The sequence below is a fragment of the Cherax quadricarinatus genome, chromosome 71 (genome assembly GCF_038502225.1).
Source record: "Cherax quadricarinatus isolate ZL_2023a chromosome 71, ASM3850222v1, whole genome shotgun sequence".
NCBI classification, from domain to species: Eukaryota; Metazoa; Arthropoda; class Malacostraca; order Decapoda; family Parastacidae; genus Cherax; species Cherax quadricarinatus.
In genome coordinates, this window is record NC_091362.1 from 15,282,117 (window position 1) to 15,309,176 (window position 27,060).

General features: G+C 42.1%; 1 protein-coding gene across 5 annotated transcripts in view; it reads right to left on the reverse strand.

Moving 5' to 3' along the window:
• Window positions 1-7,884: 7,884 nt before the first annotated feature.
• The window catches only part of LOC128700253 (homeobox protein unc-4 homolog), a 35,051-nt gene continuing 15,875 nt past the window's right edge, over window positions 7,885-27,060 (reverse strand). For 2 of the 5 annotated variants that reach the window (XM_070100054.1, XM_070100053.1), the window contains exons 2-3: window positions 13,959-14,137; window positions 7,885-10,490 (exon numbers count right to left, since the gene is read on the reverse strand). In XM_070100054.1, the coding sequence (XP_069956155.1) occupies window positions 9,696-10,490; window positions 13,959-14,137 (974 nt within the window). In that variant the 3' untranslated portion in view covers window positions 7,885-9,695. Of the gene's footprint in view, window positions 10,491-13,958; window positions 14,168-27,060 lie in introns of all 5 variants that reach the window. The other 3 variants (XM_070100051.1, XM_070100050.1, XM_070100052.1) reach the window with 2 other exon arrangements.

Genomic DNA, 27,060 nt, shown 5'->3' on the forward strand with positions numbered 1-27,060 from the left:
GGCATCTCTCGTTTTGAAAGTTCTCATTATCCATCCTATCATTTTCTTTGCACGTGCGATCGTGGCACTGTTGTGATCCTTGAAAGTGAGATCCTCAGACATTACTACTCCCAGGTCCCTTACATTATTTTTCCGCTCTATTGTATGGCCGGAGTCAGTAGTATACTCTGTTCTAGTTATTATCTCCTCCAGTTTTCCATAACGGAGTAGTTGGAATTTGTCCTCATTGAACATCATATTGTTTACCGTTGCCCACTGGAAAACTTTGTTTATATCTTCTTGGAGGTTAACAGCGTCCTCAGCAGATGACAGCCTCATGCAGATCCTAGTATCATCCGCAAAGGATGATACGGTGCTGTGGTGTATATCTCTGTTTATGTCTGATATGAGGATAAGGAATAAGATGGGGGCGAGTACTGTGCCTTGTGGAACAGAGCTCTTCACTATGGCAGCCTCCGATTTAACTCTGTTGACCACTACTCTTTGTGTTCGATTTGTTAGGAAGTTGAAGATCCATCTCCCCACTTTCCCAGTTATTCCTTTAGCACGTATTTTATGGGCTATTACGCCATGATCGCATTTGTCAAATGCTTTTGCAAAGTCTGTGTATATTACATCTGCATTCTGATTTTCTTCCAGTGCATCCAAGGCCATGTCATAGTGATCCAGTAGTTGTGAGAGGCAGGAGCGACCTGCCCTGAACCCATGTTGCCCTGGATTGTGCAGATTTTGGGAATCCAGGTGATTTGCAATCCTGCTTCTTAGCACTCTTTCAAAGATTTTTATGATGTGGGACGTCAGAGCTATTGGTCTATAGTTCTTAGCTAATGCTTTGCTGCCACCTTTATGGAGCGGGGCTATATCCGTTGTTTTAAGTGACTGTGGAATTTCACCCATGTCCAAGCTCCTCCTCCATAGTGTACTTAGGGCACGCGAGAGGGGTTTCTTGCAGTTCTTAATGAAAACAGAGTTCCACGAGTCTGGGCCCGGGGCTGAGTGCATAGGCATGTTGTCAATGGCTTTTTCGAAATCTATCGGAGTTAGGGTAATGTCGGAAATCTGGCATACATTTATGGAGTTTTGAGGCTCATTCATGAAGAAATCATTTGGGTCGTCGATCCTCAGACCGATTAGTGGTTCACTAAACACAGAGTCGTACTGGGATTTCAATATTTCACTCATTTCCTTGTTGTCGTCTGTGTAAGTCCCATCCTGTCTGAGTAAGGGCCCGATACTAGATGTGGTATTTGCCTTGTTTTTGGCATATGAAAAGAAATATTTTGAATTTCTTTCAATTTCACTAATAGCTTTAAGCTCCTCCTGCCTCTCCTGGTTCCTGTAAGAGTCATTTAGCTTAAGTTCGATAGTTTCCACTTCCCTGGTCAGCGCCTCCTTTCGTGTATCAGATATTCTAGCACTCCTGAGGAGCTCAGTGACTCTTCGTCGTCTTCTGTAGAGGGAGCGTCTTTTTCTCTCCAGTTTACTCCTGCTCTTCTTCTTTCTTAGGGGAATATGCCTAGAACATGCTTCGGCTACCAGGAAGTTGATCCTTTCAAGGCACTGGTTTGGATCCATGTCATTTAAGACATCTTCCCAACATGTTTCGTTTAGGACATGGTTTACCTGGTCCCAGTTGATGTTCTTGTTGTTGAAATTGTATTTTGTGAAGACACCTTCACAGGTACATGCATTCTGCTGTTCAGGACCCCTATGCATGTACGTCTGGACTTCGATTAGATTGTGATCGGAATTAGTTGTTTTTGATATTCTTATGTCTCTTATCAGGTCCTCATTATTTGTGAAGATAAGGTCAAGTGTGTTTTCTAGTCTTGTTGGCTCCACTATCTGCTGGCTTAAGGTGTGTTTTTCGCAGAGACTTAGTAGCTCATGTGTGTGTGACCTTTCATCTGCGCTACCTCCGGGGATTGTTTCAGCTATAACATTATTTGCTACATTCTTCCATTTTGTATGCCTTAGGTTGAAATCACCAAGCAGTAAGATGTTTGGGGATGGAGCTGGAAGGTTTTCCAAACAGTAATCGATTTTCAGTAGCTGTTCCTTGAACAGGTTATGTATGATAAACAAACGTCTCTGCCCTTAACGAAAACAAACAATTTGAAAAAAAATCAGAAGCAGCAAAAATGAGATTAACGAATAATCTTGTAATAAGAGAAAATACTCACATAACAAGAGTTACGTTCTGAAACGCATTGGAAAAAATCAGATTTGGAAATAAAAAGGGGAGCAGTTATACAAGGAACCATAAGGAGAACAAGATTCTGAATATGAAAAAGAATAGGGAGAATAATAGAAAGAAAAATAGGGAGAAAAATTCGATATAAACTAGAACCAATAGATTAAGACGAGACAATGTGTGTTTCTTCCCATATCGAGAGATGGGTAGCGGAAATGGGCTTCAGAAATATATGAAATAGAGAGAGGGAAGGAAAGGGAGAACAGGAGTGAGTCTCGAGCAGTATAGTGTGATAAATGGTTTGGAAACCCACAAGTTGAAGATTGAGACACTTATGCAACGTATGGGAATCTTTATTAGGGAAACATAAGTAATCAAGTAAGTTCATTTAGGCACAGGTACACATAAGGACAATTATGATACATAGTGTCAGTTACCTAGAATAACCCAAAAAGTCAGACAAAGTGACTTAGCACTCCAGAGATAAACAAATCCGCCCGTAGTCCAGTTGAACTCATCACGACACCTGACCAAATAGATAACTTCAGTACCTTATGATCCCAGTGCTCTAGAGTGCCTGGCACTATTAAATCCCCCAGGGCATGATAATCCCAGTATTCTGGGATTAGAGTCATTGTGATAATGCCCTGGGCATCATTATATCAGTGCCCTACAGTGCCTGACATTGTGAAAAATCCCCGGGCATATTAATCCCAGTGCCCAACAGTGCCTGACATTGTGATAAATCCCCGGGCATAATCCCAGTGCCCTACAGTGCCTTGCTCTATGCTAATCGCCGAGCCTATTATATGGTTCCCTGACAATCGATCACCGGTCTATAATTTTACCTTCTTGGTGCATCACAGGGTATTGTATAATTTGCATAATCCGTCTGCTCCATCCATCAGAAGTAAGCTGCCATTATTAATTTCATCCTCCGCGGCATTAGGTCTGTTTAAAGCTTGTCTGCTGGATATTAAGCTGCTAAATTTTGGCCTTGGGAAGAAAAAAAAATTTTAATCTCAAACTATTTGCCTCGTTGCCTTATTGGGTAAGCCCTGGTCGGCCGGCCAGCCGGGTGAGATTCAGTCGGGTATCCGGGCCTGCCAGCCAGCCGGCCGGCCGGTGGGTCGTGGAGGAGGTGAGAGACGGTCGTCCGTGGAGCCGGCCGGCTTGTCAGGCAGGTCCAGCGATGGTATCTCAATACTGAGAGAGACTTAGACTGCATCTCGGCTAGAATTTATAAGTTAATTCCTTGTGTTGTGAGGCCTATCATCCTCACGAGTGGTCGTAAGTGTAGCACTACTACTACTACTACTACTACTACTACCACCACTACTACTACTACTAATAACAGTAATAATAATAAATATAATCTACAAGTACATGTACGAGGCATACAGAGCATAGATGACATCAGTGACATGTACTACTGTATAGAAAGCCCCTTGTTATGCAGAGTATATTGGAAAAATTAGGTCAGTTTTGTCCCTAGGATGAGACCCACGTCAATCGGCTAACATCCAGGTACCTATCTACTACTAGGTGAACAGGGACAGTAGGTGTCTTAAGGAAACACGTCCTGATGTTTCCACTCGTAGCAGGGATCGAACCCCGGACCTCAGTGTGTGAGCTGAATGCGCTACCAACTGAGCTACGTGACACCTTTAGATGTCCCTTAACTTCGTGACTAATGTAATCCCTGATATTGGGTTCAAGTTAATTATCAGCATATATACACTGGAAGATACGCTGAGATATACTCTCGGTGCATATACAGAAGCTTTCTCAGTTTAAATACATGAAAGGACCTCCAGGAGTATATACGCTGAGAGATCCCGTATATGTATGTACAGTGATAGATCTGCTCTGTTAATATACACTAAGAAATCCTCTCGGTTTATATGGACTAATAGATCCTCTCATTATGTATTTATACGTATATATATATATATATATATATATATATATATATATATATATATATATATATATATATATATATATATATATATATATATATATACGTATTTATATATATATATATATATATATATATATATGTATATATATATATATATATATATATATATATATAATGTTTATATAAGTATTTTGCATATCGTGATCATATCTCCGTTGTCCCTATCTTCTCACGAACTCTTATTTAGCTTTGTCATTCTCTCTTGATAGACCTAAGAGCTGCTTTTGACACGGCCGAGAAATTTTCCCAGAAGAACTAACTAACATTTTGTCAGAGGAAAACTCTTGAATATAATCTTAGATCTAAGGAACATCGACACCTTGATTAATATAATGTCAGAAGAACCATCAATGTTTTGGTGTTAAATGCACTCTACGGTGAGGTTCTGAGCCCTTATAACCTTCGTTGTACAGATGCCCAGGTTTATGTCCCGTGGACTTACATTAAGTGGTTGTCTTTGTGCTCTAACCAGAGGGTTTACACAGTTTACACATGTCTAATGCAGGGCAAACCTTTCGCTTATGAGTTAACTTTATCAAATCTTTCGCTCAAGAGAGAGAGACTCGCTAAATCTTTCGCTCAGGAGAGAGACTCGCCAAACCTTTCGTTCAGAAGAGAGTTTTTAACCTTTCGCCAAGAGAGAGAGCTATTTACCCAATCTTTCGCTCAGGACCGAGTTTATCGTGTCTACAGAGCTCTCTGTAGAACTGATAAAGCTCAAAATACCTACAATCCCGCTGGAACATAGCCTCTAGAGCTGGCGTAGCTACTGAACAGATAATGCAATGCATTACCGAAGTCTTCCAGCTCAGGCTGACAGACTTCATCACCTCTTATACGAAAGCCATAATGGATACTGAAATACGACCGCGAAACATAGCTATTAGCAAACTAGGGAACGGTTGGGGTTTGAATCCATGGCGATCGAGTCGTAAAACTGTTTGACTCACCATGGATTCTAACCCCAGCCCATACCGTGGTTTGTTTGCAATCGTGTTATTACGATTTCGTGAGTCATAGCTAGTGTTTGTTGCTCCTGTAATGTAAACAAAATAATTAGGCAACCGAGTTCTACATGTGTGACCTAATTAAGTTCAATATGAGAAAGTCACATGTGTGACCTAATTAAGTTCAATATGAGAAAGTCACAGTGAGACAGATGACTCGCGAATGATGGAGACGAGAGATAACTGCGATAACTCTGGGCCACTACGATAACTCTGGATTACTAAGATGACTCTGGGCCACTACGATAACTCTGGGTTACTAAGATGACTCTGGGCCACTACGATAACTCTGGGTTACTAAGATGACTCTGGGCCACTACGATAACTCTGGGTTACTAAGATGACTCTGGGCCACTACGATAACTCTGGGTTACTAAAATAACTCTGGGCCACTACGATAACTCTTGGTTACTAAAATAACTCTGGGTCACTACGATAACTCTGGGTTACTAACTCTGGGCCACTACGAGAACTCTGGGTTACTAAAATAACTCTGTGCCACTACGATAACTCTGGGTTACTAAAATAACTCTGTGCCACTACGATAACTCTGGGTTACTAAGATGACTCTGTGCCACTACGATAACTCTGGGTTACTAAAATAACTCTGGGCCACTACGATAACTCTGGGTTACTAAAATAACTCTGTGCCACTACGATAACTCTGGGTTACTAAAATAACTCTGTGCCACTACGATAACTCTGGGTTACTAAGATGACTCTGTGCCACTACGATAACTCTGGGTTACTAAAATAACTCTGGGTCACACGAGTGTTAAAAGGTGCACAAAGATAAGTGTATATTAAGTATAAGTAAAAGTTTGTTAACTGAACTGCCATCTGGTGTGTGCGGTTGTAAATGATTTGTGGTTGCCAGAAACTGTTGGGAGGGACTTATGTGTACAGTTCAAGACAGTTATTGAAAAGGAACGTTTCGCCACGAGCGGACTTTTCAATGCTAATGATTATGATTGATGACGCTACTCGTGGCGAAACGTTTCTATTATTTTATACATTAGTCATACATGGAATTCCACTTTCCGTAACTTGTACAGGAGTTGACTGACGATGTTTTTATTCCACTTCGCTAACTTGTACAAGTGTTGACTAGCTAATGACTAATTTCTTTACGCGTGCTGAATAATTCTCTTTTCAAATGTATTGTTTGTTTATTTTGTCTTTCTTTGATTTGGTCTTTGTCACATCCACAATATGTTCCTCCTTGTTTGAAGATCATAAAAACATAAGAATATGTACAAACTTCCTTGTTCATTTGTATATTATCCGCGTGTTCTCGTGTTACTTTTTATTGTGTGTATATATTTATATATTCCAGCGACTCAGCGCTGCTATTCAGAGAGGTAATGCCTGCTGTATCTTGGGTACGCACCCCAGCTCTGAGAAGCTGAATGAGATTTTTGCATTATGATCAGGGATAAACACATAGCAATATGTACTAGACATGTATCTCTCACACCTTATGTACTGTATATGCCATCTTTATACCAGCAATGTATCTCTTAAATCTGTAATACCATATTATGTAATAAAATATACCTATTGGTAAAAAATGAAAAGATGGGGTGGTAGGGGAAGTGGAATGTTCAAATGGCTTCAGGAAGAACTCCAAATATTCTTCCTCGAAGCCTTTTTTATCCACTATATATGTCCTGGATCTTCAGGACTTACCACTATCAGAAGGTTGGTGGTACACAAATGTCTGTTTCTCACAGAGGTTCACTTGCTGAGGCTGTTTACTCAGCATCATGATCAGAACTCAGGTAGTGTGGTCATGAACACTGTGTGTGTTTATGTGTATGCTCAATACTCATTTAGTATCTCTCAAAGAAGCAAAAAAATATTTCGTAGAAAGTGGTTCCGTCCCAGTAACTATCAACTCCAGCATGTCATCTTATTGACAAATATCAGAGAGTAAACACCGGAGCGACGTCAACCCATTACAACGTTCATTGACAAATATCAGAGTAAACACCGGAGCGACGTCAACCCATTACAACGTTCATTGGCAAATATCAGAGTAAACACCGGAGCGACGTCAACCCATTACAACGTTCATTGGCAAATATCAGAGAGTAAACACCGGAGCGACGTCAACCCATTACAACGTTCATTGACAAATATCAGAGAGTAAACACCGGAGCGACGTCAACCCATTACAACGTTCATTGACAAATATCAGAGAGTAAACACCGGAGCGACGTCAACCCATTACAACGTTCATTGACAAATATCAGAGAGTAAACACCGGAGCGACGTCAACCCATTACAACGTTCATTTTACAAGCCAAGATCTGCTATTATATCCAAACCTATTTCATAATAAAGCTTTGTCAAGGTTATACTAACAGTTCCTCCCTGGATGCGCCTCACAACAGCAGACTAACATCTGTTTACTGCGAGATATACATATATGGTATACAATACCGACGAGTTGAAGAATCAGACACATGTGCAACATCTGGGTATCTTTATTGTAGATGTTTTGCCATCCATTGGCTAATGGGAAAGTTGTAGAACTATTCTGACGTCAGGAAACATGACTGACATCACCAAGTGTCCCCAGGACTGTACCCGAGTCCTATTATTAATTAGAAATTCCCTCCACGAGGATCAGGTATGTCATATTAATGACATTAAAAGACAGACATGTAAACACGGGTCAATAAAACTCCTGGAAGTTGCAGTTAAACTGTTTATTGATTCAGAAGAGTTAGAAATTACTGAGAGGATAAAGGGTGATACGAACAGCTTTCTCTTGCCAACAACAACAACAAAAACAACAATCTCTCTCATCATAAATCTCCACAGTGTTCTCACTGTGGAGGTGACACTGTGGAGTTCTCACTGTGGAGGTGACACTGTGGAGTTCTCACTGTGGAGGTGACACTGTGGAGTTCTCACTTTGGAGGTCACACTGTGGAGTTCTCACTGTGGAGTTTTCATTGTGGAATTTTCACTGTGGAGTTCTTTGCGTGGAGTTCTCACTGTGGAGGACCCAGTGTGGAGGTCACGCTGTGGAGTTCTTATCGTGGAGTTCTCAGCCATTAAGTTTCAGATATAAGTTCGTCCACTTTAATATATATGTCCCGAGTTTCATGATGTCTTGTATAATGAAATTTCATTATGAGTGACCATCCTAAACCCGGCAGTTATCTATAAACAAACATTAAAAAAAATCTAATCTCTAAGGCCTACTCATGTTTAAAATTTTTAGCCTCTTCCTGTTCTCCAAAATAAAATAATCTATATATTAATGATCGACATATTGAGGGAGGGGGTAAAGGAGGTTTTGTGTGCAAGGGGCATGGACTTCCAGCAGGCATGCGTGAGCGTGTTTGATAGGAGTGAGTGGAGACAAATGGTTTTTAATACTTGACGTGCTGTTGGAGTGTGAGCAAAGTAACATTTATGAAGGGGTTCAGGGAAACCGGCAGGCCGGACTTGAGTGCTGGAGATGGGAAGTACAGTGCCTGCACTCTGAAGGAGGGGTGTTAATGTTGCAGTTTAAAAACTGTAGTGTAAAGCACCCTTCTGGCAAGACAGTGATGGAGTGAATGATGGTGAAAGATTTTCTTTTTCGGGCCACCCTGCCTTGGTGGGAATCGGCCAGTGTGATAATAATAATAAAAAAAAGAAATCGACTACATTTAAACATAATTTTCTTTCTGTTTCTAACATTGGGTTTATACATGGTTCTTGGAGATAGTTTTCCGAGTAAAAGGAAATCAGTTTGTTTGAGAAATCCATGCAAAGACATTCTGTCAGTGAAATAATGAATTAATCCATCTTAAAGATGCATGCTGGTTTTTGTCTGATAGTTCAGTCTCTCTGAGTGACAGAGACATCGAAGTGAGACTCGCGTAAACACACTGTATCAGACACATTCATCGCTATGCCACAGCGAATGACAGCGCCAGGAAGGTAATGACAAGACTTTCTCGAGTTCATTAATGAAAACTGAGAGAATAGTTATCGAGAAATTTATTACAAATCAGTGAATGGAAATACTGTGGCAAAAGACCCGGGGGGAAAACAGTGTTTTCTCAGGTTCAGGGTAACGAAGGAATGAGGGCAGAGAACATGCTGTACATGTATATAAGGTCGATCTGCTGAGATTACGGGGACTGGCGGGGGTGAAAGAATTCTGGCGTAGTGTTTAGTGAAGTTTCAGTTCCTTTGTGAGTTAAAGCGCATGTATGTAATTACTGAGGATGACAACCTCACATCGTAGAGAAAGTTAAAAAAAATATATTTTAGTCGACTGGTGGGTAATGTCTCGTGACAAAAGAAAAATAGTGTCCAGAATGTGATGACAAATAATTCTAATTTCCCAAGAAATAATTCTAATTTCTCAAGAAATAAATGTTGATGTATTTTATTAAAGGTGTCAGAGAATGTATAACCATAAGTACTTCTGACACCTCGTAAAGGCCATCATATTGGATATTATATAATATTTGTCTTTGACTAGTGAAATATAAATGAAGACTCAGCACTCTCGACCGTCATTGTCTTGCCCTGGCAGTTCTTCAGGTTTGCAAGTCACAGATGTTCCAACCTCGATCTTGTCTCCTGGGTCGTCTAATTTGATAGGTGAATCTAGTGAAGCCAGGGAGCCTGAAGAATGCCTTTCCCCTGTACTTAAGTGATCTAGCGAGCTCAGTGTTTCTAGGGAATCCGCTCTTGCTGCTTCATCGGATCGTAAATGCGTTAGACCCTGATCATCCGAGTTATACGTTGTATAAGACTCTCCGGAAGACTCCGGGACGTCGCAATCTGACGCAGAGTCCTGCATCTCATGTTTAGTGGTCTGAATGTATAGGGAGTACCGTGTGTCTTGGGGCGTGGGAGGAGGGGTCGGCGCCCCTCTCAGAAGAGTTCCTGGAGAGGGCGGACCACGATCTTCAGGGCGAGAGGGAGCCAAGATACTCTCAATAGAGAAAGCGGGTCTCTTGACGGTAGTCTCCCTCGACTGCGTATGCTGCTCCTGCTCAACTTCGCCTACTACATCGATCTCGGGCTCAAGCTTGTGCTGATTGTCGTACTCGCGACGCAGCTGCTCGAGGGTCACGTGAACACCCTTGAGGGCCAGTTTGCGTTGCTGCCGTTCCAGTTGCTTCAGGATTTTCTTCTCCCTGCGGTGTCGCTCCCGGCGTTCCAGTTCCTCTGGAGGGATGGGTTCTCCTGAGCAGGACTGTGGGTGGGCGTTGTGGGCCGGGCGGCCCGGGCCCTTCCTCGTATGCTCCTTCTTCCGCCACTTCGCTCGTCGGTTCTGGAACCACACCTGCCGAATGACAGGCCAAATGAAAATTTTATCAGGTTCTGATGGAACAAGCTTAGCCAAATCCCTAAAACCTACGTAACTATAGAATTGTCACGAATTTACTCACTACAAGTGTGTGAGAAAGTACGTCAGTGAAAAAAATGCAAACACCTGAACTCTTTCATACCTTTACAAACACATCATCAGAAAAATAAACTCTTCCGAAGATGTGCGTCTAAAAGCACTTGAACTTCAGACGCTTGTATCCTGCTATTTTTTACAAATTTTAATTTATCATCATTGTGATCACGCGTTTTGTAGTGATTTTCCTGTCATGCAGGTTAATGAAGGAAAACTGATCACGAAGAATAGACTGTGAGACACATCATTAAATACTTAAAAAATAGCAAAATATTTGGTTAAGACAAACATTAATTATTTTCACACACACAACACATTACATATTATATATATATATATATATATATATATATATATATATATATATATATATATATATATATATATATATATGTATATATGTATATATGTATATATATTAGAGTAGCCAGGAACAACCTGGAAAGCGAAATGGTAGAGGCAGAGTCCAGTCCATACAAAGCTTTAGCAATTGGTAGTTGGCCTTAGGCAGCCTGGAGGGTGTGAAACCAGTACCGAGCAGTAGAGGCGGGGCCAGGAGCACAGACTCGACCCCTGCAACCACATTTATGTGATAAAACACACACGCGCGCACCCGCTCTCTCTGTCTCTCTCTCTCTCTCTCTCTCTCTCTCTCTCTCTCTCTCTCTCTCTCTCTCTCTCTCTCTCTCTCCTATTTGAGAGGAAAATGGGAATACGAAGTAAAATTCCCTGGTGAGGTGTCTTCTGCGGGGTATTACAAGGATCAGTCCTCACTGCTGTGATATTTCTAAATAACAAAAGGCACAATACCGTGACTGGAACAATACACAGATAACCCGCACATAGGAGAGAGAAGCTTGTGACGACGTTTCGGCCCGACTTGGAGCATTTACAAGTCCCACTGTGGCTTGTAAATGGTCCACATAGGACCAGAACGTCGACATGCGCTTCTCTCTCATGTGAGTGGGTTATTTGTGTATATTTCTAATCAATAGGAAAGATTCACTTGACGGATTTAAAAATATGTTCGAAGATAGAAGTAAACATTATATACAAGACAGAGTAAATGTATTAATCAGTGAAGGATGGAATTAGTTTTGGTGTGTGTGTGTGTGTGTGTGTGTGTGTGTGTACTCACCTAGTTGTACTCACCTAGTTGAGGTTGCGGGGGTCGAGTCCGAGCTCCTGGCTCCGCCTCTTCACTGATCGCTACTAGGTCACTCTCCCTGAGCCGTGAGCTTTATCATACCTCTGCTTAAAGCTATGTATGGATCCTGCCTCCACTACATCGCTTCCCAAACTATTCCACTTACTGACTACTCTGTGGCTGAAGAAATACTTCCTAACATCCCTGTGATTCATCTGTGTCTTCAGCTTCCAACTGTGTCCCCTTGTTACTGTGTCCAATCTCTGGAACATCCTGTCTTTGTCCACCTTGTCAATTCCTCTCAGTATTTTGTATGTCGTTATCATGTCCCCCCTATCTCTCCTGTCCTCCAGTGTCGTCAGGTTGATTTCCCTTAACCTCTCCTCGTAGGACATACCTCTTAGCTTTTAGCTAGTGTGTGTGTGTTTGTGTGTGTGTGTGTGTGTGTGTGGCTGTTGTTGGTGTGTTATATGTAGTTGTGTGTGTACTAGCCTATTTGTGGTTGCAGGGGTCGAGTGATAGCTCCTGGCCTCGCCTCGTCACTGATTGCTACTAGGTGTGTGTGTGTGTGTGTGTGTGTGTGTGTGTGTGTGTGTGTGTGTGTGTGTGTGTGTGCGTGTGTGTGCGTGTGTGTGCGTGCGCGCAGATATACACAGAGAAAGACAAAGGGGTCATCTAACACATCACTTACGCAGGCAGTTGCTTCAACACAATTACTGTTCACTGTGGAAGCACCACAGCTTCACACATCTCATTGGAGCTCAACACATCTTGATCCTGCTCATGCCACAACAATACCAATGCTCAATACCCTGCACACACACACTCAATTTGCATTTCAGGAGTCATTAAATGCCTTGCACCTTTTTTTTTGCCTGAATTCAGCTAATAATGGGATATAAATTATGCCTGAAAATTTACAATAGCATAAATTTTCCTCGGATATTTTTTCCCTCACATCTCTGATGTCCCAAAACAAAAACAGAGGAGAATAGTGCTTGTTCATTTGATATTGTGTCTAGAGTGATCCAGGCAGCCATTTGTGGAGCCAGAGACTCTATAAGGAGAGCTGGGGAGTAGCCGCTCTTGTTTCTAAATACAAAGTTAACACGTCCAGAAGGAAGGTGAAGACGAAGACGAAGTAGAAAGAGGAGGAAGAGCAAAAGGAGAAGAAAAGAAGATGATTTAGAAGAAAGAGGAGGAGATGGAGTAATTCAAATGAATTGCACTTTTAGTTACCCCTAATTAAGTTTACAGACTTTAAAATTAACAGATTATTAAGATATATTCAGAGCACTTATCGCCACTGGTGAGTAAGATACTCACGGCTGTTCCGCTCTCAGTCACACAACACTGGTGGGTAAGATACTCACGGTTGTTCTGCTCTCAGTCACACAACACTGGTGGGTAAGATACTCACGGTTGTTCTGCTCTCAGTCACACAACACTGGTGGGTAAGATACTCACGGCTGTTCTGCTCTCAGTCACACAACACTGGTGAGTAAGATACGGCTGTTCCGCTCTCAGTCACACAACACTGGTGGGTAAGATACTCACGGTTGTTCTGCTCTCAGTCACACAACATTGGTGGGTAAGATACTCACGGTTGTTCTGCTCTCAGCCACACAACACTGGTAGGTAAGATACTCACAGCTACTCTGCTCTGTCACACAACAGTGGTGGGTAAGATATTCACGGCTACTCTTCTCTCAGCCACACAGCAGTTGTGGTAAGATACTCACGGCTACTCTGCTCTCAGACACACAGCAGTTGTGGTAAGATACTAACGGCTACTCTGTTCTCAGCCAAACAACAGTGGTGGGTAAGATACTCACGGCTACTCTGTTCTCAGCCACACAACAGTGGTGGGTAAGATACTCACGGCTACCCTGCTCTCAGACACACAACAGTTGTGATAAGATACTCACGGCTACTCTGTTCTCAGCCACACAACAGTGGTGGGTAAGATACGGCTACTCTGTTCTCAGCCACACAACAGTGGTGGGTAAGATACGGCTACTCTGTTCTCAGCCACACAACAGTGGTGGGTAAGATACTCACGGCTACCCTGCTCTCAGACACACAGCAGTTGTGGTAAGATACTCACGGCTACTCTGTTCTCAGCCACACAACAGTGGTGGGTAAGATACTCACGGCTACTCTGCTCTCAGTCACACAACAGTGGTGGGTAAGATACTCACGGCTACTCTGCTCTCGGTGAGCCCCAGCCTCATGGCCAGAGCCTCCCTCATGAACACGTCAGGGTAGTGAGAAGCCTCGAAGGCTCTCTCCAGCTCCTCCAGCTGCCACGAGTTGAAGTTGGTCCTTGACCGCCGACGCTTGGCCGCCGCGTCACCGTCAATGCTCCCGTCCTCGCGATCTGCGGAGCAGACAGACATACCGTCAACCTCTGTGGGGGAGACAGACAGATACTCTTTGGAGTAGACAGACAGACGGACATTCTATGGAATGAAGTTGTTAAATCATTTATGTGAACACACAGGGTGATAAATTATGTAAAATAAGTGCTAGACACTGTGAACAATAATGGAACTTTATCAGGACAAAAAAAAAAAAAAAAAAAAAATACGACAATTTAAAGAATTTGAAAAAGGCTAGATAGCTCTTGCTTGAATGGTAAACAAAGGCAGAACGCGACGATCACCGCTGGCAGTTCCTAAATCAAGTTCCCCGGAATGCATCAATATCCACGGGGCTTTAATACTATGTGGCTTATCGGCGCCACCTTCATAATCTGGACATAAAGCTTTATAGTAATGACGGGTTTATTTCTGCAAAAGCACGTTAAGAGGCACTGTTACGTCAGGGGCCATGTCTATAGGCCTGTTTTGACCCCTTTCCGTAACAAGATGTCGAATCCATCTCTGGTCTAGTTGTCCTTAGACACATGTCATTTTAATATGGAGGTTATCATTAGGAGACTGATCCCACTAAATAAAATGTGATCCTTATTATAAAAGAATCCATATAAAACTTAGTATGTGATACAATGTTCTCTCTGTTGTAGTGTTATGCATAAAAGTACACGTTGTCTGGGACTAAGTAATCTTCTAGAGCGGGGGAATGTATTAAAGGCTGAGTGCCTGAATGTGCTCGGAAGAGAGTGAAGCTACTCTGAGCGAGTGTGGGAACCTACTCAGAGCAAGAGTGGTGAACCTGGTGGCCTGGTGGCTAAAGCTCCCGCTTCACACACGGAGGGCCCGGGTTCGATTCTCGGCGGGTGGAAACATTTCGACACGTTTCCTTACACCTGTTGTCCTGTTCACCTAGCAGCAAATAGGTACCTGGGTGTTAGTCGACTGGTGTGGGTCGCATCCTGGGGGACAAGATTAAGGACCCCAATGGAAATAAGTTAAGACAGTCCTCGATGACGCACTGACTTTCTTGGGTTATCCAGGGTGGCTAACCCTCCGGGGTTAAAAATCCGAACGAAATCTTACTTTATCTTATCTCTTACCACTGAGTGGTAAGCTGACGTCAGGTTGGTCACGTGACTGAGGGAGACGTCAGTACCTGAACTAGTAACTGGCTCTCCAACTGGTAGTTTCCCACTACATGAAAACCACTTAATATAGACTAACAAAACATAATATAATACAATATTAGCATATATATATATATATATATATATATATATATATATATATATATATATATATATATATATATATATATATATATATATATATATATATAATAAAGGATCACATCCTAGTATAAAATATATCGGGTACGACCATAGTCGTAACAGGCACGTAAGTTCCTCCGTCTTCTAATAACATGTTCATTTTTCCACTATATTCTACCTTGTCTATAATTACTATCGCATTCGTTTTATGTTTCGTAAGGTGAGGTCGAGGATCTTTCCTTAATTCATGGTATAACTTAACAAAACTTTGAGGAGAATTGTGTTGTAGAGGTGTGAGCATTGCTCACACCTCTACAACACAACTTGAGGAAGAGCTAAACTCTTAAAGGCCACACATCACCTGGACAGGGAAAGAAAATCAAGTCTGATCCAACAAAAGATAAGGTAGCAACAATTCCATGGATCAAGAGCCCTTCGCCAGAGCTAAGGCACGCCCGTAAAGGGAGGAGAACAGTCTATATAAACACTTCACACACGCACAAACTTAGGTCTCGCAGGACTTCTTTGAAAGTTATGTCTTGTCTTCCCAACTTGAAGCTTCAAATGACCTCCAGTGTGGTGAGTTTGGTATAGCACTGAATACCTTGTTCCAAGGTTCGTAGGTTCGAGTCTCCTTCAGCCAGAGATCAGTGTTTGTGTATATTTCGCCTGCTCTTGTGAATTCCTTGCATTGTTAAAATCTCTAGTAAGGCTGATGCATGCAGGGGATGAGATGAAAAGCTGTAAGCCTTGGATCAACGTCTAGCGCAAGCTGGACGCCAAGGTATTGGTCCAGTGTGGTGAGAATGGTATAGCACTGCGTACCTTGTTCCAAGGTTCGTAGGTTCGAGTCTCCTTCAGCCAGAGATCAGTGTTTGTGTATATTTCGCCTGCTCTTACGAATTCCTTGCATATATATATATATATATATATATATATATATATATATATATATATATATATATATATATATATATATAATCTTCATAAAAAAAAAAACATTATCCTGAGAAGACTTCTGTCTGCTTAGACTAGTAACAATCCACGAGAAAGAAAAGCAATGCCCTGAAGATGATGCAGAAAATATATGATTTGGATGCCCATGATGCCTGTGAATGTACCTAGCCAACACTTGGAAGTATATATGTTCTTAAAGCTCTCACATAGACATGTTCTGTAAATTACAAACCTCACATTCTTAATATTTGTAATAATAAGTGAACCAGCTTCACATAACGGGCACTTGAATAAAACTGGTCTGAAGAATTTATGTTTCAGTGTGGAAAATTAGTGTAGAAACAACGGTTTTGTTAAGACTGGTATGGTGATACCGAGAAGTGGAAAAAAGACAGGTACTAAATGTCTTGAACTGTACAAAAATGTCCTTTTTCCATAAAACTGGACATGTGCTGCAGTACGCATACTGGCCCACACTCTCTGAGGTAATAAACTAAGCTGCATTTTAAAATTAATGGACTGGGAAGCCAGCAGAAGGCCTCGATCAAACGACCAAAAACTCGAGCTGCGGGTCATCTTATGACTAAGACCCGCGTCAGGAAACACTTGTTCTGTTTCCTGATAAATCTTACCTAACCCGACTGGCTGTACATGTGAGGTGATATCTCACGGGCAAAACTGTTATTTACAAACATTATCTCTCAGTCTAAAGCAGGATTTTAATCTGCAAACTCGGCATCAGAGTACACAGTACTTTATCCACAATGCCAGGCTCTAGTATAAAGTACAGTGCACTCTAATGCCGAGTTTGCAGGTTCGTATCCAATTTCATGGATGGGCAAAAGATGAGCTAACTTCTCTATGGTGGATAAATATACCTAGTTCGATCAATCTTCTTGGAGCACCCTGGCGTAAGGGCTTACGCACTGGCCTGGAGTTTTACCACTCACTCGCCGCGAGTTAGATCCCCACCCGTACCGTGGTTTGAGCAAAAGAGATTTGTCCGTGTTCAGAGTGACACCTTAGTATTACCAACGCTCAAATTATATTAATGGAAAAGAGATTTCCAAACGATTAGAGTGCAGAGTGATTATACGTTAGAATGCTGAATGATTAGTGTTTCAGAACGTAGAATGATTTGTGTTTTGGAGCGTAAAATAAACAGGAATAATGCTTGCGAGGAAGTATAAGAACGTTGAGAAAAGGATATAACGGCGGCGCTGCTCAGGCCATCACACACGGTAGCTGCTAGTTTACCTATTACCATTATTACACCCGCCATCACTACCAGCGATATGTTAAGAATCCAATTACCTGGATTAGTTGGGGGCGGCATTGTTGAGAGTTTTGCGAGTACGACCCGCCGCTCACAGTGTTATCTTCCGGCCTTTGTTGCTGCTATGTTGGGCCTTACTCATCGCCCTCCTTGTCTCATTCATCACCACTTTATTACCGTAGCTTTAAAGGCATCTAATGCCCCCACGCCCAACCAGGCTGTTGTGGCTGGCAGCCGAGGCTATGAATCCGGACAAAGGCGCTATCTGTGTGTTGGCGTTACAAAGGCTCTTATTAATCGAAGCCACGAAAACTTGGGAGGTTTTCGTCAAGATGGATTCATCGCTTAAAGAACCATGGCAGCCATTGTAGTAGTGTGTTTACCAGAGGACCATCTGTTTACTGGGTTATAGTTCGCAACAAAACTTGCTCACGCAAGTAGTCAGTCATGACATACATATTGAGGACGATGTAATCATGCCGATAAGCAGACCAATATTTTATTTGTAATTTGGCGATCAGTATATCCGTAAGAAGACATAGACACATTAAAGAGGAGGTTTGGGTCGGGAAAACGTATCGCTGTGTGTGTTTATCAAGTCGGTGATTTGATGTTCCACAGAGAACGAAATCTCGTCCATGTAAAAGCTTGTTCAATAACTTGTCTCTGTGTTAATACTTTTCCCTAAATACTTCATTCCATCCAATAATCTTCTTCAGGAGCTCCGAGCGATGTATCTCCAGGCTGCAATTCTCCACTCTCCAACCCGTAATTAGCTTACGGCTCCTCCTAAAGGAGGCACTGAGGAATCTCGCTGTATATCACACACTACGCACAACGTCATGGCCAATGGCCAGCTACTTCACTATAATACACGCTTGCATTATCTACGTGTTCTTTATGGCGCCATGCGGTAAATGCACGCAGCCATTACCCTGGGGAACCCCAGGGGTAAGGGGAAGGAATGATATCGCAAGACGAATGCCCGTAATACGAGTCACAATACGCACAGAACAATGCTGTACAAGTGTGCAAGAATGTGTTCCTGAACGGTTCTACCTGTCGTTCCCAATGGCCGGAAAAGCAATTGGTGGAACATGAAGTATTTTAACTTGTGTATATCTCCTATCAATCCTGTTACAGATACACAAAACCTGAGAGGACATTACTAGTGATCTAAATGTGCCAGGAATGATGGTTTTCCGTCACGCCTGAGAGCCGCTCATGTGTCAAGAGGTGTGCCAACAAGCGGTACTGCAGTAAAACGGCCATATTGCCAGAGTAAACTTTTAAAGCCAACGTTTCGCTCGGTAACGAGCCATTTTGAGGTTTGAGAAAGTTAGTCAACGAGCGAAACGCCGTCTTTAAATAGAAATGTGCTACGCAAATAGTGTCATCTTAACATGTTTGTTGGCAATCCTGCCATTGCAAAACAAGTAGCGCAGTGTCAGAGTTTATGCGCCTCAATTAGTCTACCTCAGTGACCCCCTAATGTCATTTGATGGGATTCATTTGTTTACATTAAGTAAACCATGTGGTATGACTAAAGTGAAATTATGGCGCTCTGGGCATTGTTCTATTTTATTTTTCCCCTCTTTGCACGATATTTTACCCCACATCGAGGCTAAAGAATGAAGTGCAGTTGGTTCTCTGTCAGCGCTAGATGCCGCCTGTCATTAGCTCCTGTCTTGTGCGTTAACTCTGTTCTTGCCGTCTGATATTAACCCCCTGTCTTGATGTCTGTTAACCCAGATTTTATATGTTTTTAGCCCCTGTCTCGTATGTTAAATCTGATCTTGCCTTCTGTTAATAACCTCCTGTCTCGCCGTCTGTTTATCCCGATTTTGTTGTCTATTGTTAGTCCCTATCGTGTCTAACCCAAATCTGGTCGATACAACAAATCGAACAGAATTTATGCGCTGGAATAAAGATTTGTAATGTCTGTGCATCGTCATTTTTTTTACGATAAAACAACTTATAAACCTTATTACCTCACGAAAACTTTATCAATATTGTTGCAACACTTAACAGGTTTAACGTTGCATAAGAGTTGGTTAATGGGGGTTTACGGGGGTTTAAAGTCACTCAGGCTGCTCGAAACACTTTTACCAACTAACAAGAATGATTTAGTTCCTAAAATAAGCATATATATATATATATATATATATATATATATATATATATATATATATATATATATATATATATATATATATATATATATATATATATATATTATATATATATATATATATATATATATATATATATATATATATATATATATATATATATATATATATATATAATGTCGTGCCGAATATGTAAAACTGGTCAATTAGCAAGAACTCATTTAAAATTAAGTCCTTTCTAAAATTTTCTCTTATACGTTTAAAGATATATTTTTTTCATTAATGTTGATGTAAAAATTTATAATTTTGCACCAAAAGGAACTTAGAAAACTTACCTAACCTTATTATAACAAGGGCAATTTATTTTAGCTTAACGCAACTAAATATATTTTAGATTTGTTTACAATAATTTAATACCAAACAAACACAGTGAAATATATTTTGTTGGTTAGGTTCAGAATGATTTTGGAGAAATTACTGCATACACAAATTTTTGCTTGTCCTATATGGCAAGATGAGCGTTGCTATTTAAGCCAAGATCGCAAGTTCTGCCTATTCGGCACAATATATATATAAATATATATATATATATATATATATATATATATATATATATATATATATGTATATGTAATAGCGAGAATGTGTCGCAAATGTTTTCTAAACATTTCCTAAACACTCGAACACTTCCAAACATTCGCAAAATATTTTGAGTGATTGTACTGTAATATCTCAGTACAGTAAACGAGTGCTTAACGTTTGACAATATCCGTGTTCCAAAAGAAACAGCAATACTCGTTCTTTGAATAAACCAAACTTAACACAAGCGTCAAGTTCCACACGACAGCCCGTCTCAGCTAGAGAAGACAAGTGTGTGAAAGATAAACAGAGAGACAAGTAGGCACCTGCTTCGACAGTCACCTAACGAAGGATTTATACGTACACAAAAGGTTCCACTATCAGAAGCAGAATTACCGTCCAACTGATTGTAAAGAGGTCTAAGAGTGCATCTGAGTAGAAGAGACTAGAGCCACTATTACGAACCCACCGTAGTGTAAGCGACCAGAGGAACTGTCATGAACCCACCGTAGTGTAAGCGACTAGAGGAACTGTCATGAACCCACCGTAGTGTAAGCGACTAGAGGAACTGTCATGAACCCACCGTAGTGTAAGCGACCAGAGGAACTCTCATGAACCCACCGTAGTGTAAGCGACCAGAGGAACTCTCATGAACCCACCGTAGTGTAAGCGACCAGAGGAACTCTCATGAACCCACCGTAGTGTAAGCGACCGGAGGAACTCTCACGAACCCACTGTAGTGTAAGCGACCAGAGCCAATCTCACGAACCCACCGGAGTATAAGTAATCCCAACACGGTAAACACACTGTTGACAGAACAAATACGACTGTTTACATGGGCGGTGATATGCGTGTGACTCTCCGTCAGATCACCTCAAACCTGTTAGTTCTGTCATCGTGAATGATGATCACTGTATACAACCTCAGTGACTCAGGCACGTAGTAATTTATGACCTTTTTTCTAAATTCTACTAATATTACATTACGATAATATTAAATGCGGAATAATATAAATGGAATTTTTTGTAAATCTGAAATATTTGCGTGAAAGCAACATGGATATATGTGACAAATGTTTGTTATGACGCTGTTCTCTATACGCAAAGTTGTCGAATATTTATAGGCGAGTTTTTTTTCGGATTTTCCTCCGAGGGGAGAGTCAATATATCAAAAAATAACGGTATTGGGTATAGTTATTCATCCTGTAAGTGAACACACCAGCATAACAACAGTACTGGGCAGTGTTACTCATCCCGTGAGTGAACACACCTTTGTAAAGACATTATGATTAAGTCCAAATAGTTGACACACCATTCGCTAACAGGAAACCTTTGGTGATTTTTAATTAAGGAAAAATTAGACAATATGGAAGTGAATACAAATACACACACACACACACACACACACACATATATATACATACACACACATACACGAACACTCCAGAGAGTGATGTAGTAGAAGCAGGATCCATACATAACTTTAGGAAAAGGTACGATAAAGCTCTTGGAGCAGGGAGTGGACGGACCTAGTAGTGACCAGCGAAGAGGCGCAGCCAGGAGCTGTGAATCGACTCCTGCAACCACAAATAGGCAAGTACACACACCCACACACTCGCAAACCTGGCATTTTCGTCCCTTAGACTTTTACATTTCAGGAGTGATCTATCCTTCCTTCACACCCAGGGTAATTCTTCACCCAGGATAATTCTTCACCCAGGGTAACTCTTCACCCAGGGTAATTCTTCACCCAGGGTAATTCTTCACCCAGGGTAATTCTTCACCCAGGGTAATTCTTCACCCAGGGTAATTCTTCACCCAGGGTAATGCTTCGCCCAGTTAATCCTTCTCCCAGATAACCCTTCGCCCAGAGTAATCAATAGAATTAAGGTAATCCTACCTCAACACCACGAGAGGCAAGTCAATATCCTTACAACATGAGGCAGAGGAGATGGTGATAATGTTAGTAGTTAGTAGTGGGTAGATTGTGGTAACTCTGGTAGCTGTGGTAGATTGTGGTAATGGTGGTAGATTGTGGTAGTGGTGGTAGCTTGTGGTGGTAGATTATGGTAGTGGTGGTAGATTGTGGTAGTGGTGGTAGATTGTGGTAGTGATGATAGTTGTAGTAGTGGTTGTAGCGGCTCTGGTTGTAGCTGTGCTTGGTGATAGCATCAGTGTTATCACCACCACACTGGTGTTAGTAATCGCTATCATCCTAACACTAAACACTCTCACCATCGTTCACAAAAGTATGATGAGAGGTTAATTAACTATGTACTCGTGTATTAGCTGCTTAAATGCTGCAATTAGTGCCACTGATTCTGGTGGTGGTGGTGGTGGTGGTGGTGGTGGTGGTGGTGGTGGTGGTGGTGGTGGTGGTGGTGGTGGTGGTGGTGGTGCTGATGCTGCACTTGTTCCTATCACTGTCGTTGCTTTTAATATGGCTCCTGCTTTTGATTCCACTACTTCTGCTTCTGTTGTTGTAGCTGCTGCTATTACTGCTATTGCTCCTGTTATTGCTGTTGTTGTTGCTGTTGATATTAAAGTTCTCTTGGTGGTACACACAAAAAAGCTGACACATACACGTTAAATGAGGTTTATAATAACGAAAACAAGAAATTCTTTGCACAGTAACAGGGGCGTCCCCAAGCAGTCAAACAATTTCTTAAGAAAACGAACACAGATGTAAATTATAAACACCCAAAATATAGGGAACCTGTGAAGTTAAAACTGTAAGTCATAAAAAAGAATTTCTGAAAGTAAAGGCGTGTCCCTGTACGCCTCAACATGTTAGGGACCCTAGACGAGTGAGAGAAGGCAACACATTAACATACTGTCAATACTAGATCTAGCTAGCAGTTACTAGAACAGAGGAAGAAATTTTGAACACGTTCTAAATCAATTAGAAAGAGTTATCAAATTCAGTTGTAAATAATGATTTAGGAGATAATATCATATGATTAGAAATGAGATGATTATAAGACTGGAGAGTATGTGATTTTTAGTCAGTATTTTGTAAAAAATAATGGAATAGAATATTACAGATCTTCCATGACGTTCCTTCCATGACGACCTTCCTGCCTTCCATGACGACCTTCCTACCTTCCATGACGAACTTCCTGCCTTCCATGACGACCTTCCTACCTTCCATGACGACCTTCCTGCCTTCCATGACGAACTTCCTACCTTCCATGACGACCTTCCTACCTTCCATGACGACCTTCATGACGACCTTCCTGCCTTCCATGACGAACTTCCTACCTTCCATGACGAACTTCCTACCTTCCATGACGACCTTCCTACCTTCCATGACGACCTTCCTGCCTTCCATGACGACCTTCCTACCTTCCATGACGACCTTCCTGCCTTCCATGACGAACTTCCTACCTTCCATGACGAACTTCCTACCTTCCATGACGACCTTCCTACCTTCCATAACGACCTTCCTGCCTTCCATGACGACCTTCCTACCTTCCATGACGACCTTCCTACCTTCCATGACGACCTTCCTACCTTCCATGACGAACTTCCTACCTTCCATGACGAACTTCCTACCTTCCATGACGAACTTCCTACCTTCCATGACGAACTTCCTACCTTCCATGACGACCTTCCTACCTTCCATGACGAACTTCCTACCTTCCATGACGACCTTCCTACCTTCCATGACGACCTTCCTACCTTCCATGACGAACTTCCTGCCTTCCATGACGACCTTCCTACCTTCCATGACGACCTTCCTACCTTCCATGACGACCTTCCTACCTTCCATGACGACCTTCCTACTTTCCATGACCACCTTCCTACATTTCATGACGACCTTAATACCTTCCATGACGACTTTCCTGCCTTCCATGACGACCTTCCTACCTTCCATGACGAACTTCCTGCCTTCCATGACGACCTTCCTACCTTCCATGACGAACTTCCTGCCTTCCATGACGACTTTCCTACCTTCCATGACGACCTTCCTGCCTTCCATGGCGAACTTCCTACATTTCATGACGACCTTAATACTTCCATGACGACCTTCCTACCTTCCATGACGACCTTCCTGCCTTCCATGACGACCTTCCTACCTTCCATGACGACCTTCCTACCTTCCATAACGACCTTCCTACCTTCCATGACGACCTTCCTGCTTTCCATGGCGACCTTCCTGCCTTCCATGACGACCTTCCTACCTTCCATGACGACCTTCCTACCTTCCATGACGACCTTCCTACCTTCCATGACCACCTTCCTACATTTCATGACGACCTTAATACCTTCCATGACGACCTTCCTGGCTTCCATGACGACCTTCCTACCTTCCATGACGACCTTCCTACCTTCCATGACGAACTTCCTGCCTTCCATGACGACCTTCCTACCTTCCATGACGACCTTCCTGCCTTCCATGGCGAACTTCCTACATTTCATGACGACCTTAATACTTCCATGACGACCTTCCTACCTTCCATGACGATTTTCGTACCTTCCATAACGACCTTCCTCCCTTCCATGATGACCTTCCTACCTTCCATGGTGACCTTCCTACCTTCCATGACGACCTTCCTACCTTCCATAACGACCTTCCTACCTTCCATGACGACCTTCCTACTTTCCATGACGACCTTCCTGCTTTCCATGACGACCTTCCTGCCTTCCATGACGACCTTCCTGCCTTCCATGACGACCTTCCTACCTTCCATGACGACCTTCCTACCTTCCATGACCACCTTCCTACATTTCATGACGACCTTAATACCTTCCATGACGACCTTCCTGCCTTTCATGACGACCTTCCTACCTTCCATGACGACCTTCCTGCCTTCCATGACGACCTTTCTACCTTCCATGACGACCTTCCTGCCTTCCATGGCGAACTTCCTACATTTCATGACGACCTTAATACTTCCATGACGACCTTCCTACCTTCCATGACGATTTTCGTACCTTCCATAACGACCTTCCTCCCTTCCATAACGACCTTCCTACCTTCCATAACGACCTTCCTACCTTCCATGACCTTCCTACCTTCCATGGTGACCTTCCTACCTTCCATAACGACCTTCCTACCTTCCATGACCTTCCTACCTTCCATAACGACCTTCCTACCTTCCATAACGACCTTCCTACCTTCCATAACGACCTTCCTACCTTCCATAACGACCTTCCTACCTTCCATAACGACTTTCTACCTTCCATAACGACCTTTTTCTTTTTTCTCTGAATATAAAACATATGAGTACATTTCTTGGGAAAATTAATTTCTTTCAGTGTGTAAGATATCTTAAGGTCCAGCTCCACCAAGCTCACTAAACCTGCAAATTCCAGCTCCACCAAGCTCACTAAAAAGCTCCATCAAGCTTAAACCTGCTTTGCAAATTCCAAGCTCACATCAAGCTCACACTAGACCTGCAAATTCCAGCTCCACCAAGCTCACTAAACCTGCAAATTCCAGCTCCATCAAGCTCACTAAACCTGCAAATTCCAGCTCCATCAAGCTCACTAAACCTGCAAATTCCAGCTCCATCAAGCTCACCAGACCTGCAAATTCCAGCTCCACCAAGCTCACTAAACCTGCAAATTCCAGCTCCACCAAGCTCACTAAACCTGCAAATTCCAGCTCCACCAAGCTCACTAAACCTGCAAATTCCAGCTCCACCAAGCTCACTAAACCTGCAAATTCCAGCTCCATCAAGCTCACTAAACCTGCAAATTCCAGCTCCATCAAGCTCACTAAACCTGCAAATTCCAGCTCCATCAAGCTCACTAAACCTGCAAATTCCAGCTCCATCAAGCTCACTAAACCTGCAAATTCCAGCTCCATCAAGCTCACTAAACCTGCAAATTCCAGCTCCATCAAGCTCACCAAACCTGCAAATTCCAGCTCCATCAAGCTCACTAAACCTGTAAATTCCAGCTGCATCAACCTGAAAATTCAACAAATTTCAGCTCCACCAAGCTAACAAACTCTGAAAATTGAATACGGATATCCAGTAACAGACAAGAGTCACACACACACACACACACACACACACACACACACACACACACACACACACACACACACACACACACGAGTCACTGACACACACACCTGCCCAGCAGCGAGAAAAATAAAATAAGTTAGTAAATCACTGGGAAAACGTAGAATGTGATTAAAAAACCAGTATGGGTTCAGAGTGGGAAAAAAAACCCTAGTACCTAATTCCCTTTTCACAATTCTAAGAGAAGTCAAAGAGAAGTCATTAAGTCATAAACAGAATAAGTATGACTACATTAAGCTATATCCTGAGCCAAACGACGTCCATATCAAAGCTTCTTGTAGATATTGTATCTAAACACATGGCAACAAGAGGAGTACCGCAAGGTTCAATTCTTGAACCTACACTGTCTATGATACACGTAAACGTAGATGCCCAACTGGTGTAATAGACTAATACATGTCAGTAACTGTGGATATTGAAAAACTATTGAGAAGAATGAGGGCAGAAGAGGACTTAAGCATGCGAAAATATCTGAAGACGCAACAGAAGTGATCCGACGAGCGGAATTCAGCGACGCAAAATGCAAGTTAATGTGGCTGGAATGAGGAGATAGGCAAGATTAATTGTAACACTTAAGACGGGGGGGGGATTAGAGAGTAACTTAAAAATCAAACTTTTCGCTTGAGACGCACAAAAACAATGAGAGGGTTGACGTTTACAAAGCTGCAGACAACAC